Genomic DNA, 13,703 nt, shown 5'->3' on the forward strand with positions numbered 1-13,703 from the left:
CAACATAAATTAAAATTTTTAAGGGCAAAAACAAAAAAGATATTTGCAGACGCCTTCCATCTGGTCCAACAGAGATTGAGCCATTTTGAACATAAGGAAGGAAAAACAGTCTAGTCATAAAAAAGCAGGCAGAGACTTTTCCCAAAAGCCTGCAGTTATTACTGTCTTGAAAAGTGAATTTGCAAAGCATTTACTCAGGCTGGCTGAATGCAAATGTATGTCACATTTTTTCAGTGTGACAGTGTTGAGTAAAAATTAAGCTTTTCCTTCCACTTCACAATAATGTACCATTTGTGTTGGTCTGTCACCTCTAATCAACAGGAAGCTGATTGTGCTGATTAAACTCATGCACATACAGTCACACAGACCATATGATCAATTCAAATATAAAAGATCAGCAAGATTCAAGCATCAAAGTTGTGGAACTTAGATGATGAAAATGTGAAAAATGGCAGAACAAAAATCTGAATATAAAAAAAAAAGAAAAGAAATAAAAACCTGCTGTTCCTGTCTAATTAAAGTTGAACCTGAATCATACCTGCTGTCTCTGATAGGCTGAGAATGTCTTTTCTATGTCCACCAGATCCAGGACTTTAAAAACTCTGGCATCGTCCACATCCATCCACACAGTACCCTCCAGCTTATTCTGTGCAGAGGAAAGTATACATTTTACCCCAGTGTCATTTTATTTACAAAAAAAAAAACAAAAAAAAACAAAACTTGGCATTGAATCTCTTTACTGCTCCCACCTCAGCCAACTTGGACCAGTTGAAAGACTTGAGAGGATTGGTTGGCTGAGGAATGGTCTTCTTCTTCAAAGATGGTCCCAGGGGGGCTCCTGGTGGTGGAGGGATGCCCCCCATGGGTGCGCGTCCAGGGGGTGGCGGAGGGCCACCGGGTGGAGGGGGCGGAGGAGGTGGAGGCATGGCACCACCGGGAGGAGGAGGAGGTGGGGGGAACATGCCTGCAAGTGATGGCATTGGTGGAGGAGGCAGGGGGCTGCCAGGAGGTCCGGGGGGCAGAGGAGGACCTCCAGGAACGACAGCTGCTGCCTGTCTCTGCAGGGACAGATTGAAAACACAAAGGAGGGTTCAAATGCAAGTCTCTCGTGTTGCACATCTATGAAAACGACAGAAAATTAATTAACAACCTTATGCTATTGAAGTAAAAGGAGTTTTTTAATTTTTTTAACAAAAACCTGTGATTTTTCAGTTTATTTCACAGTGATATAAACATACGGTGCTGAGTTCATGCAGCTGCGCTGTAAGTTCGGCCACTTGCTGTTTGACATTCTTGTGTTCGTTGCTCTCCTTTTCCAGCTTCTCTTTCATCTTGTTGAGCGTCTGCATCATCTCCTCTTTCTCCTGCGTCTTTGCGTCACATTCGCGTTCTTTCTTCTCAAACTTTTGCTGCAGCTCATGGTGTTCTGTTGTGGAGAAATAATCGTCAGCACCGAGTTCGCTCAGTCTGGATTTGAAGTCGTGGAACGCACGCACCTTTCCTCATCTTCTCTGCCTGCTCTTTCCACTGTTTGACCTCGTTTTCATTGACCAGCCTGTGCAGGAAAATGACAACGGATAATTAATCGCAGCCCGCGGATGAACTTTAAGAAGAAACCCTCCGGAGCCAACATTGTAAACTTTGTGACTTTCAGCTCGTCAGCGAGCACAGCACTCTTGCGCATTCCTCACTCCCACAGTCATGTAATTCCTTCCATGTCCCCATTTATTTCTGTGTGTTAAAGGACGAGCGGAGCACTCACATCCTGACCACATTCTTTACGTTAAAGTTCTCCAATGGTGCGATGTCTGGGTCGTGACCTTTATCGTTCTGCAGGACCATCTGCTGGACGATCCGGTCCAACAGCAGCCAGTACTGTACCGTGTTTCCACTTCTCTTGTCTGGAAATGAAAAAAGTATAAGACGCAACACGTGTAAGTTTGTCATGAATTGAACTCAAACATCCACAACTTTTCCTATGTACGCAATAAACCCATTTTTCTAAAATATTGTTCACTAATCTCCCAACATCTGTGTTTTGAGCAATTTTCTGTTCCGCAGATAATCCATCTCACCTTGCATGTGTGACGTATCAAGATGCTGATTAGACAGCGTGATTATTGCAGAGGTATGTCTCGGACTGGCCACAATAAATGGCCACTCCGAAATGAGTAGCTTTATCACACGGCGCAATGCCACAGATGTTTCAGGTTTTGAGGGAGCACAGGAATGCCCACCAGAGCCGTTGACCGTGAACTGAATGTTCACTTCGCTGCCATAATCAAAACTTGTAATGACAGCAGCACAGGACTTCCACATCCAGAAAATTCACCTCGAAAATTGTCTGAGACGTGCAAAAAGGACAAAATGTTTCAAACATTTTGTATAACCGAAGGATTTCTGCAGAAACTGTCAGAAACCATCGCAGGAACGGTCAATTGTGCAAAGATCTATACACAATTAATCAAAGCTGAAAACATCCCAGTTCTTGCGTGGCCAGCATTCGTACCAGACATGTCAGCTACTGAGCAGTTTCGGGATGCTCTGGATCAGCGTGTTGCAGTTTCTACCGATATCCAGAAACTTTGCACAGCCATTGAAGAGGAGCGGAATCAATAACCTGATCAACTCTATGTGAAGCAAATGTGTTGGGCTCTACGAGGCAAACGGTGGTCACACCAGAAACCGACTGGTTTTCTGACCCTCCCAGTAAAGCAAAACCGCACATTTCAGAGTGGCCGTTTATTGTGAGCAGTCTGAGGCACACCTGTGCAATAATTATGCTGCCTAATCAGCATCACGATATGCCACGCCTGTGAAGTGGGATGGATAATCTCTGCAAAGGAGAAGTGCTTACACACAGATTTAGACAAATTAATTTAGAGAAATACGTTTTATTGTGTATATAGAAAAAGTTTTGATTAGATCGAGTTCAGCTCGTGACAAAATGGTAGTAAAAACAAGTGTTACATTTATATTTGTGTCCAGTGTTATTTCAGAGGATTATATCATAAATTAGTGACTGATTCATTCTTCTTTTGAATAATAATAATAATAGCCAAGGTTGTAGATGTCTACTTTCAGGATTTTATAAGACTCTTTTCCAATGTTCACATATTTAAAGTCGAAATACAAAACTTTCCTATGAATTCACAGCAGAATATTGTTTTTAATAGAGAACCTGAAACAACTAAGAAAGATTAGTGGATGGATGCATAGATAGATGGACACACAAAACAATAGAATAGTGGATTGGTGCTGGATTTATGGACCGGTGGATCTCTCAGATGTAAGTACCATAAATACTCAGACTGTGGAAAATACTAGCATCCAACTGCATAGCAGGCCTAGTAGAGGTTTTTTTTTTTTTAATCTGCCTCTTTTAATATGCTGACTGAAATTAATTGATTAGTAAAGAAAATACACACCAGTTAAAACACTTATTTGTTTAGAGGCTCTTTCACGCATGATGTGGGAACTAGGAATTATGTACCTTTTTACAAAACCCCCTTGGACAAAGTAAATATCACGGTTCAAAGGAGCATAGTGTTCGGTCAGGCTGGGAATGTGCTTATCCAATTTTCTGGACAAAGTCAACACTCTTATCTTTTTTGGCACCAAACTGGAGAGTACAAGCACTGTGCGCTGTATGCGAGTTATACCGATGCCTTTGGACTGCTATTTGCAGCCTCATGAAAAAAAAAAAAAATACTACAGAAATAGGTACTATCTCTGTGTAATCCTACCTTATACAGAAACACTTACGTGGCATTAGCAGACAGTGATGAAGCACAGACATAAAGTGCGGGTATGCATCAGTGAGGTTCATCTTCTTGCGGATGAGATCGAACACTTGTGTGGCACTTTTGGTGTCTATATGTACCTAAAAGAGAGAAGGCATGACGGGATATTGAATGTGTAGAAAAGGCTTTACTCAGACTTGCAGGAGAAGGCGGCTCTCTTCCTCACCGACTCGAACCGTTTCGACAAAGCCAGCTCATCGTCGTTCCGCAGCATCTCAAAGTAGTCTAAATGCCTGAGAGGGTCACAAAAAAAACTATGTCGTTATATCGAAAGGCTGCAAATATGATGCATTTAAGTACTTATCCTGCATGGACTGTTTATATTTATGCATTATCTAATAGGGTTACTGGGAAGTCCCGTTACAGCTTAAGCTGTAAGGATTTGGATTTCCACACTTCCTAGGAACCTGATGTGAAAAACTTTGAGTCTCAGATTTTCATCAAAATTTCTATTTAAATTTCAAACTGTTTATTACTAATTTGTTTTTTTTTTATTGAAACTGCACATTTTAGAAAGAGAGACAGAGTCTTACCTGTCCAAAGTGGAGTTTTCATGTGATCGCAGCTTATCGATCACAGGCTGAATTCCCAGCATAAGAAATTCATATCGGAGATGGATACGAAATTCCAAACTAGTCTGTTCAGGAGGAAAACAAATAAAGTGAGTCAAATCTTACGAGCTGTTAAACAAAAATGCTCCAGTATAAAATGAGTGCAATGATTCAACAATGTACCTCTCCAGCTCCTTGACTCAGCACAGCGTTAATAAAGGACATGATGGCCGTTTTCAGGCTGACCTCGTCCCTGTATCTCCCCGTGCTCCGGTCCAGTTCGTTTATAAGTGTCTGGGGAACGACGGACCATAACCAGCATTTGATATCTTACGAAAATATTGCTGCATTCAACCGTTAACAAAAAAAGAAAGAAAATCAGCAATGACCCACCTGGAAGCGCGTTCTCTCACAGGCAAAGCGTTGATAGTGCAGCATGGCCTCCAGGATCTTTTTGTGTCCACCAGGCACCAGGCAAACGGCACCCATTATTTCCAGCACTGCCACCTTAGTCTTAATGTTTTCCGTGGCCAGGCTCTGGGCGATGATATTGATGCTCTCGGAGTGCGCAAGGACGTGGGCGCGGCCCTGCGAGTTGTTCATCAGAGCCTTGATGCAGCCGATCAGCGACGTGTGGATCTGCGATTCGGTGGTGTCGTAGTCCATGCTCTTCAGGAAGTTCAGGATGCACGTCAGGCCATCCAGGTCGATGAAACGGGTCACAAAACTGGAATGTAAAATTCAAGGTAACTCCAAGAACACGCACATGAGCAGATGCCTTGAAGCTAAGCTTTGATGCAGCCGATTAGAGAAATAAACTTTCTTTTGTACATTGACCTTTCACTTTCTAAAGGACTCATTTCCATACTGTGATGAGGAACCGAACAGATTGACAGAGAGGGTTAGGAAAGGGTATGTGAGAAAAGACATAATCATAGATGACATTAAACATAAAGACCATGAAAGTGGCTGTCAGAGACAAACTGCAAATATTCTCACCTCATAGGTTGTGTCCTCAGAGCCGTCTTCAGGCTCTCTATGGTTTTATTTCTTTCTTCCTCGTCTTCCTTCTCCAGAGCAAGAAGGGTCTTTCTCTGTCCAACAACACATGAAACCCCATCAATGTTCAAGTTCATGCCTATTTTTCCAAAGAGCCACCTACCTGTTGCATGTGAAAATATATCAGCTTCCACATTTAGCGGCACCCCTGGTAAAGATTTGTACGAAGGACTTCAAATAAACTGTTGTCATGGTGACGCCGGGATCTCACTCTTCTCACTCACACTATCAGCCGTTGTGAACTTTTTATGTGTTGCTCTGTGCAGGTTTAGGCTATATTTAATGTCTTTCTCGTTTTGAAAAGCTCATGAGAGAAATGAGAAGTGATGCAATGAAAAATAATGGAAGTTTCCAAGATACTCTGATCAAACTAAAAAAGACATTTAAATAAAAATGGTTTCAGTTCTATTTATTTCATGGGATTAATCAAATAACTGATGGCCAATAATTGTAGCATATCTCAAAAGAACTACTTAAATTAAAAGGCTAAATTTCTCCAAATTATCTGGTGTGTTTCTTCAATAATTTTTTTACATTTATTTTATCCATTTGTTTTTCCACACATCTCCACCAAGGGTGTCAAAAAGCATGGAGCGCACTGAAGTTACCTTTTCCAATTACATAAAAAAAATAATAATAATCAGATGAAATATACATGTTTGTATGAACAGTTTATAACCAAAAAGAAGAATTTTTGTCTTCTAGCATTATTACTTACAGCTGCCATTAAGTTGAGCTGGTCAATATAATACTCTGGCCAACTAGTTGCGCTTTTGTTTTCTTCTTGTTCCTAAAAAATAAAAGCAAAAAAGAAAATGCAGAGAAGCAAATAATTTTGTAAACATACAATTATTCTGTGATTTACTGAAGAATTTTAAAAGAAATCACACAACAATATAACGTGAAGATTAAAGAGGACCAATTTGGAGTGAGAATGGGAATTGGGTGAGAGCAGATCTTTTGAGACGCGACTTCGAAATGCAGCAGAAAGTCACAGAAAAGGACGAGCTTTCATCTGGTTCTTGTCACACGTTTGATCTTTATGAACATCAAAGACCGACTTCAAAGTAGAACTGTAGCTTGTTGCTCTCTACTCCTACTCTCCATCATTTGTCAGATCAATAAGCTGTAAAAGACACCAGCTAAAGCGCCATGCAGCGCTCAGGGAGCAGACAGAAATAGCTAAAAATGAAGAACTCCTAAGTAGGACGACACACATATTCAACCCATTTTATCTTCCAAGCGCTTCAGTAGGTGCCAAAAAAGACAGCCCAGCTGCTTGAGAAAATCTGGAGATTAACAAATGATTGTTAAAACCACGGATTAGGGACACAGCCTGACTTATAGTGGGCTTAATCTCCACATAGCCATGTTTGTTTCACAAGTACATAAAAACATCATTTTTCATGAGGAGACAGTTTTTTTCTCCTGAACTTGGCTTGAACATAAAAGGCCTTGTGCCTCCCAGCTTAACTTTGCTCCATCAGGCACAAACGAACTGTGACCGTCGGAAACTAATTGAGCGTCCGTTATTAAAGCGGACCGCGGAGATTTGGCCGGTCTGCGCGGAGTGCGCAGCGACAGTCGGACCAGAGCCTGCTGGGTCCACTCAGGATCCAGTGCCAGCTTGACCAGATCCAGCCGGGATCTGGATGCGGTCCAGTCTATTGGAGGAGCAGCCGCAGAAGTGGGGCCACTTTCCTCTCACTGTTGATCTTCTAACTCGGATGTCGGCAGCCTGCTTTATAACTCCAGTTTCTTCAGGATGAAGGGGGTAGTGAGCGTAGAGGGGGATTTATTTTCTCCACGTTTAGGAAAATAAAGATCAAAGATGCTTCGGGAAACAGGGGTGAGTTTCTGTTTTTAGTAGAACAGCCCGCTCGAAAGAGAAGTTGCAGCTTAGCCTTCTCTGGAGTTGGGTGAAACCTGAAACCCGAGTGCAAAGTCTCCTCTAGCAACCGGATCAGTGAATCTTCCTCTTGGCAGAGGATGTAGCCTTGAGGAGTGCTGACAAAAAGGCAGAGAGAAGATTGATTCTTGACAGAATGATTTCATCGGTTCAGGTGTCTGGCCAAAGCAAACAGCTACGGCTCTGACAGAATTATCTCCTCAGCATCCAGATGGGCTTCTAAAGTCAGAAAAAAAGAAAAGAAAAAAAAAGGCACCTTCATCTCTGGTGGGCTTTTAGTGGGCCCCGTTTGTGACACCACTTTCCTCCTTATCGCTGATGCACCCCCACCCCCACTGCGCTCATAAAAGAGCTGCACCTGTGGAAGTGAACCTTCCTGTTTGGCTTGGACAGCCAAGTACTTCCTTTGGCTTCTACCCCCCTCTAACACACCCTTCCCCTCTGAGCTCTGATGGTTCAGTTTGTATCCGTCTGGGCTAGAGCCAGAGAGACTAGTGCAGAGTCAGCAATACTTGTGCATTTCTGTCTTTGCTCGCAGCCCCCTCATGCAGGTCGATGCTCACACATAAGGCTTTGATCCGTCTAAACCCTCCCTCGCTCACTGCACCAGCAAACCAATCCTTCCTGAAGACCGGAGTCTGTTTTTAAAAGAGTTTCTTATTCTTTGAACTTTTTACTTCTTGTCATGTTAAAGATAAAAACTTCAATGTATTTTATTGGTATTTTTTAAACAGATTGACCAGCAGAAAGACAATACATGATATATGTATTTATATATGTATTTATTTATTTATTCATTTTTTTCATTTCTAAAAGCAATACTGTGTATGGCACCTTGAACATGCCATGTGAAACATGGTGGTGGCAGCGTCATGCTTTTCTTCCCATGTAATCCCAATAAAGTACACTGAAGTTTATGAGCATAATGCAAAAAATTTCAAGAGGTATAGTGACTTAGGTAGAACTATCTACTTAAGGATCAAGAGAAGATCAAAATACTTCATTTCTACCATGTAGTGTTTACAACTTGCCCTGTCATAACTGAGGAATAAATGTAGGTCTGGGACAAACTGACTTAACATCTGTAGTAAAAGAATGTTCAGTCAAATAGTAAAATAAACAGAAGCAAATATAGAGGCTTATAATGACGTAGCGCCTTAAGGCTGTTCTTTTGACTTCAGGAAGTAACCATAGCAATTATCTATCAACATGAAAACACACGACCCGCCAAAAGAATCACTTAAAGTTTTATGGCTGGGAGACGTATCCGTTTCAAGAATAATTAAACCCGCTGGACATGGTCCCAAAATTATATATATATAAAAAAAAATAAAAATACACAGAACTTATATCTTGGTTCTGTGACTGAAGACTTTTAATGTACACAATGATGCACTAAATGTCCATCCTTCAGATTAATCATCCCTCCTCTGCAGATGTAGGAAAAGATTAGTACATCTGCAGGCCCAGACGGCCAACTAGTCGGGACAGGATATCCTACACGCTCATACCTCATGCTGCATAAATGCGAGGGCACATTCAGTGGGAGCGTCACTTCCACTGAGTGACACGACAACAGGCATCTGTGTTTTCCTGCATGCTGAGGGTAAAAATTCATGTGTAGGGGAAAGACGAACAGCTGAGGCACCTTTTATCAAGAACAAAAAGCTTAATGAAACACGACGCGGTTCCAGAGCAGTCGGGAATGTTATGGCTATGTGGAAACTCTGAGGGGACAGGTGTCATCGCTGCAAGGATAACACCAGAACATTGAAGGCTTTTAGCTTTTGAGTCCGGTTAGTGGCTCAAACAACAACAGCCTCTCTTACTTACTATTCAAGTACCGGTAAATTATCAAGCAACAAAAAAACGAACCAAAATAGACAAATTAAGTGACTTCATCGTGTGTCTGGCTGTCATCATTTATAATGAAGTTTTGAGCAAAGACACAGAGATCTAACCCTGAGGGACTAAGATTATTAGCAACAACTTTACGCTACGGGTGATAATAGCTTTCAAATGGAAATAAACTCACTAATGCTTATGCAAACACTGAATATTTTACTGGTAATAGTTCAGAATAATATTCAACTTTATCTACAATTTACAAAGCTTTGCCCTGAATTCAAGCACAAAAAAAAATGCAAACTGGGAGATTTGCAGAATTACGCCAAATTCATCTGGTATTGAGCTTTGAAGAGTATAGTATTATTACTACACAGGCAATTGTGTTGCTTATCATTATCATAACAAATGTCATGATAAGAAATGGTTATCATGTGATGATAATAAACTTTAATGGATGTTGCTTGGAGACTCGGATAATTCAGTTCGTTACGTTTACTGGGTAGGTGTCTTTTCAACTATCAGCTCCATGACGCGATGAGAGAACATAAATGAACAATTAGTGCTACGATCTAATTGGATTTGGCTTCACCACATTGTCTCATCACAGTTTTCAGCGATGGATGCAAGCTAATGTGGTTTTAAAAAAGCAAAACATTTTCTCAGTTTTCCCCACCAGATTTCAACCGTTCAACAGTTTGAGGCTTCTTTAATCAGATTTCATAGTTTTACAAAAAAAAAAACTAAACTAATAAAAATAAAGCCACATTTATTTTCCATGCTGTGTGACAATCTGAACTCTCTTGTCTTTACTAAGAAAAAAGATGTTGAGACACAGAAAGAATGTGGTTTGGCATCATTGTAATGGAATACAGAAAGGCTTTATTAAGGTTCCCAATTTTTGTACGGGCTTGATCATAAACAGTCGCAAGAGTGATGTTGAGCTAGTCATCTTCCTCCTGGGAGGAATATTCCTTAAAGTCTGAAAGCACATGCTTGGACAGCTTAAATATAGTTATTTATGATTTTTACAGATGATTTTTTTTTAAAAAAACAGCTGGGTAGAAAAAAGTGACAAGTCAAAGGTTTGACACAGATAAAAATTGCATTCTTGAGAGACAGTTCCATAAAAGCTAAAAAAATATATTTTCGATCTTTTGGCAAATCATTTCACATTCAAGAGAAACGTTATTAATCATTTGGTTTTGACAGACAGCCTACTAGGAGCACAGAAATATGTAGCTAAAGGGTTTTTACAGGAAGCGCAAACTTTCATGTACTATAAATAAAACATCCAGGAGATAAAGGTCAGACTGGAGCCGCCTTTGGAGATAGTTTAGGAGATACAGTGAGTCAAAATGAAAGTATTCAAACAGAAAATGATCCTGTGAAAACATAGTTACTATGCATGATTCATGTACAACTTTCATGCTTTCACAGAATCAACTCCCCAGAGTTCTTAGTCCTTTATGTTCAATTTAAAATACGGAATATTTTACTGTTAACATCTGGATGATATTTTTATGTAAAGCTTTAAATTCAAGAAACACAGACTGTTGGGAATGAAGGAAAGCAGAAAGGGAGTTAGGACTCAAATAAGGGACGAAAGAAGTTTGGAAGAGAGGATAGATGTTTGTATGCAAGTACACTTGTAAGGAAGGAAGGAAACAAGTAAAATCATGACAAAGGAACACCAGAAGAAATAAAAAGATGGGAAAAGACAGTGGAAAAAGGAATGATGTGAGGGAGGAAGCAAGAAAGCCACACAAGGTGGCATACAAGGAAGGACGAAATGATGCAAAAGGATGGGATGAAGTGAACAGGGAAGGAGGGACTCGGGTAATAACACAAAAAAATGACAAATGGAAGGATAGAAATAAGATGGGCTAAGGAGTGAAGTTCTGGAGAATTTGTAGACCATGTAGAAGCCCTGTAAAAACTGTCAGATCTTTTTACCTTCTTCTTGCTGCAATAGATTTGCCACTTCTTCTCTGCAGGCAAGGCAAACATGGCTTCCCTGTGTTTCTCTGTAAGGTCCAGCTCATCCTGCAAAAGGAGAAAAATGCCTTCAAAATTCCTCCTTAACATCAAGACAGAGATGCTAATGATCTGCTATTGATTACTGTGCTGCACTGTGTTTGCAAATTTAGAAACATCCACATAAATCAATTCTGTTTTCCTGCAAAACAAAAATGCTCGCCAAGAAAGGCTGAAACATATCTCATTTTTAGCTGCGGATCAGTTTTGGGTTGGCTTGTGTCTGTCACCGTAAATCCAGTGCGGTTGTGAAGTAAATCGGATCCCTTCCAGGCTTCAGACATGCGAATAACGGCGTAAAAAGATAAGGCGCGGTTCGCGTGTTTGCCATGTGGTAACAAACATCTGGAGGCAACATGTGTCACAATGTGTGACGTTCGCAGAGGCACGAATAAAAAAGGGTTCTGACGGGAAGGCTTCGGACTGAACACCAGAGCCAATTTGGGGAAAGAGGGACGTATCAGCAAAATATGTGAGGTTTAACATGTGAACTTTCAGCTGGAGATAACTGCGTCTAATTAGCTTCATGTGAAGAAAGTGATAAAAGGCATGAGAAAGCTCTTAAGCAATTTAGCACAAGAGGGAAGATGTAAAGGAGCATAAAAAATAAGTTTGGATGTGGTTTAGTAGATAGTTCAAGAACAAAGAGATAAATGAGTTCATCTGTTCCAACCGGCATACAGTTTGGATTTTGTGAAAGTGTTCAAGACCTGCCAATCAATTAATCAGCTTAACTGTAATCAATCAGTGTTTATTGATCCTATAACTCAGGGGCTTGCATACTCTGAGTGCTAGGCTTAAAGGGCAACGGATTTAATAAACTCTAGTATTTTCAGATTGGATATGTACAGACAAAGACTCATTTGCTCCCATTAATAGCAACAGAAGCTTAAAACTAAATGTGTTTTATTCCAGTAGTATAATCTGACACTGGATCTTTGATCATTCCTCTTTCCATCATCTCCCTTGTCCAGATTGTTGTAGGATTAAAGCTGGGTGACTATCAAGCCCATGGAAGAAGGTTAATTTGGCATCTGTGTTGATTAGGCCGTATGTCCTGGATTATTGTCCTGTTAAAGTCACAATGGGGTGTTTTAATAGGATAACGATTCTGTTTCTACTATTGGTTCAGTTCAAAGCTCAGTGTCTGAGCTGCACGATGCGTCAGTGGTCAAGAAAGTCACCTGAAACATGGAACTGGCATCCCCCATTACTGAGAGGCGCTGCAAAGCTCCCTCTGGCCATTAAAACATCTATAAACGTAATTTACCCCCTAAATAAGCCATCATACTCACTGGGATTTTATTTCGTTCAAGTATCAATCAATCAATCAAATCAATCAAATTTTATTTGTATAGCACATTTCAGCAGCAAGGCATTTCAAAGTGCTTTACATAATTTTAAACAGTGAGAAAGAAAAAGAAAGTAATAAAAAGATAAAAAGAAAAGATAAAATCACAGCCTAACAGGACAAGGCCTCCAGCCTTGCAGCACCAGGCTCCGTCCGCCTGTTTCGCGAAAATTTTGCGCTAGGACTTTCGCTGTCCTACGCGGATTTTGTGCATTAATTGGTTACCTGTTAGTCTAGAATTTACAGGGTTAAACAGTGAGAAAGAAAAAGAAAGTAATAAAAAGATAATAAAATCACAGCCTAACAGGACAAGGCCTCCAGCCTTGCAGCACCAGGCTCCGTCCGCCTGTTTCGCAAAAATTTTGCGCTAGGACTTTCGCTGTCCTACGCGGATTTTGTGCATTAATTGGTTACCTGTTAGTCTAGAATTTACAGGGTTTTATATACGCGCAATGACTCCCAGTCACTCGCAAATACATAGAAGGCATCAATTGCCATAAGCAACTGTAAACAGGTGGGTTTTAAGTTGAGATTTAAAGGCACCCAGTGTTTCAGCTGTTTTACAGTTTTCTGGAAGTTTGTTCCAAATCCGTGGTGCATAGAAACTGAATGCTGCTTCTCCTCGTTTGGTTCTGGTTCTGGGGATGCAGAGCAGACCAGAACCAGAAGATCTGAGGGGTCTAGATGGTTGGTACAGCAATAACAGATCTTTAATGTATTGTGGTGCTAAACCGTTCAGTGATTTATAAACTATCAATCAAATGAATGAGTGAAATATTCAGTGTTAGATTATGCTGCTGTAATAAAACATTACTTAACTTTAATACACTTTATTAGGAGTAATTCTAAGACTTATTTTTTATTTAACCTCTGACATCATCTATCATGGGAAGACAAGCCTGACCTTTGCTCATCATGCTCAAATTTAACTGATTGTAATGACAAACATATCAGCGACTTTTCTCCCACTGTTCATATTTTTTTCCCTTCTTAGTGGACCCATTTAGGATGTAAACAAAAAGGCCAGTGAGTGGCTGAGGGGGGAACAAAAGCATGTGGCTGTTTGTCTTTTGGTAAACAGAGCAACAGAAAGCCTCCTTGTCTTCACACTAAACTTACTCAATTATGTCTTCATATAGAACGGCAGA

General features: G+C 40.5%; 1 protein-coding gene across 3 annotated transcripts in view; it reads right to left on the bottom strand.

Moving 5' to 3' along the window:
• Positions 1–13,703, bottom strand: part of daam1b (dishevelled associated activator of morphogenesis 1b) — a 49,557-nt gene that overhangs the window by 8,369 nt on the left and 27,485 nt on the right. For all 3 annotated transcript variants that reach the window (XM_088002140.1, XM_014990192.2, XM_014990191.2), the window contains exons 3-15: positions 11,124–11,213; positions 6,132–6,203; positions 5,354–5,448; positions 4,748–5,081; positions 4,538–4,648; positions 4,337–4,440; positions 3,970–4,036; positions 3,766–3,883; positions 1,763–1,901; positions 1,497–1,555; positions 1,239–1,426; positions 750–1,058; positions 539–646 (exon numbers count right to left, since the gene is read on the bottom strand). In XM_088002140.1, coding sequence (XP_087858266.1) covers positions 539–646; positions 750–1,058; positions 1,239–1,426; positions 1,497–1,555; positions 1,763–1,901; positions 3,766–3,883; positions 3,970–4,036; positions 4,337–4,440; positions 4,538–4,648; positions 4,748–5,081; positions 5,354–5,448; positions 6,132–6,203; positions 11,124–11,213 — 1,794 coding nt within the window. The remainder of the gene's footprint in view (positions 1–538; positions 647–749; positions 1,059–1,238; positions 1,427–1,496; positions 1,556–1,762; positions 1,902–3,765; positions 3,884–3,969; positions 4,037–4,336; positions 4,441–4,537; positions 4,649–4,747; positions 5,082–5,353; positions 5,449–6,131; positions 6,204–11,123; positions 11,214–13,703) is intronic.

The sequence above is a fragment of the Poecilia mexicana genome, unplaced genomic scaffold (genome assembly GCF_051168715.1).
Source record: "Poecilia mexicana isolate PSO_F unplaced genomic scaffold, ASM5116871v1 scaffold_21, whole genome shotgun sequence".
Lineage (NCBI taxonomy): Eukaryota > Metazoa > Chordata > Actinopteri > Cyprinodontiformes > Poeciliidae > Poecilia > Poecilia mexicana.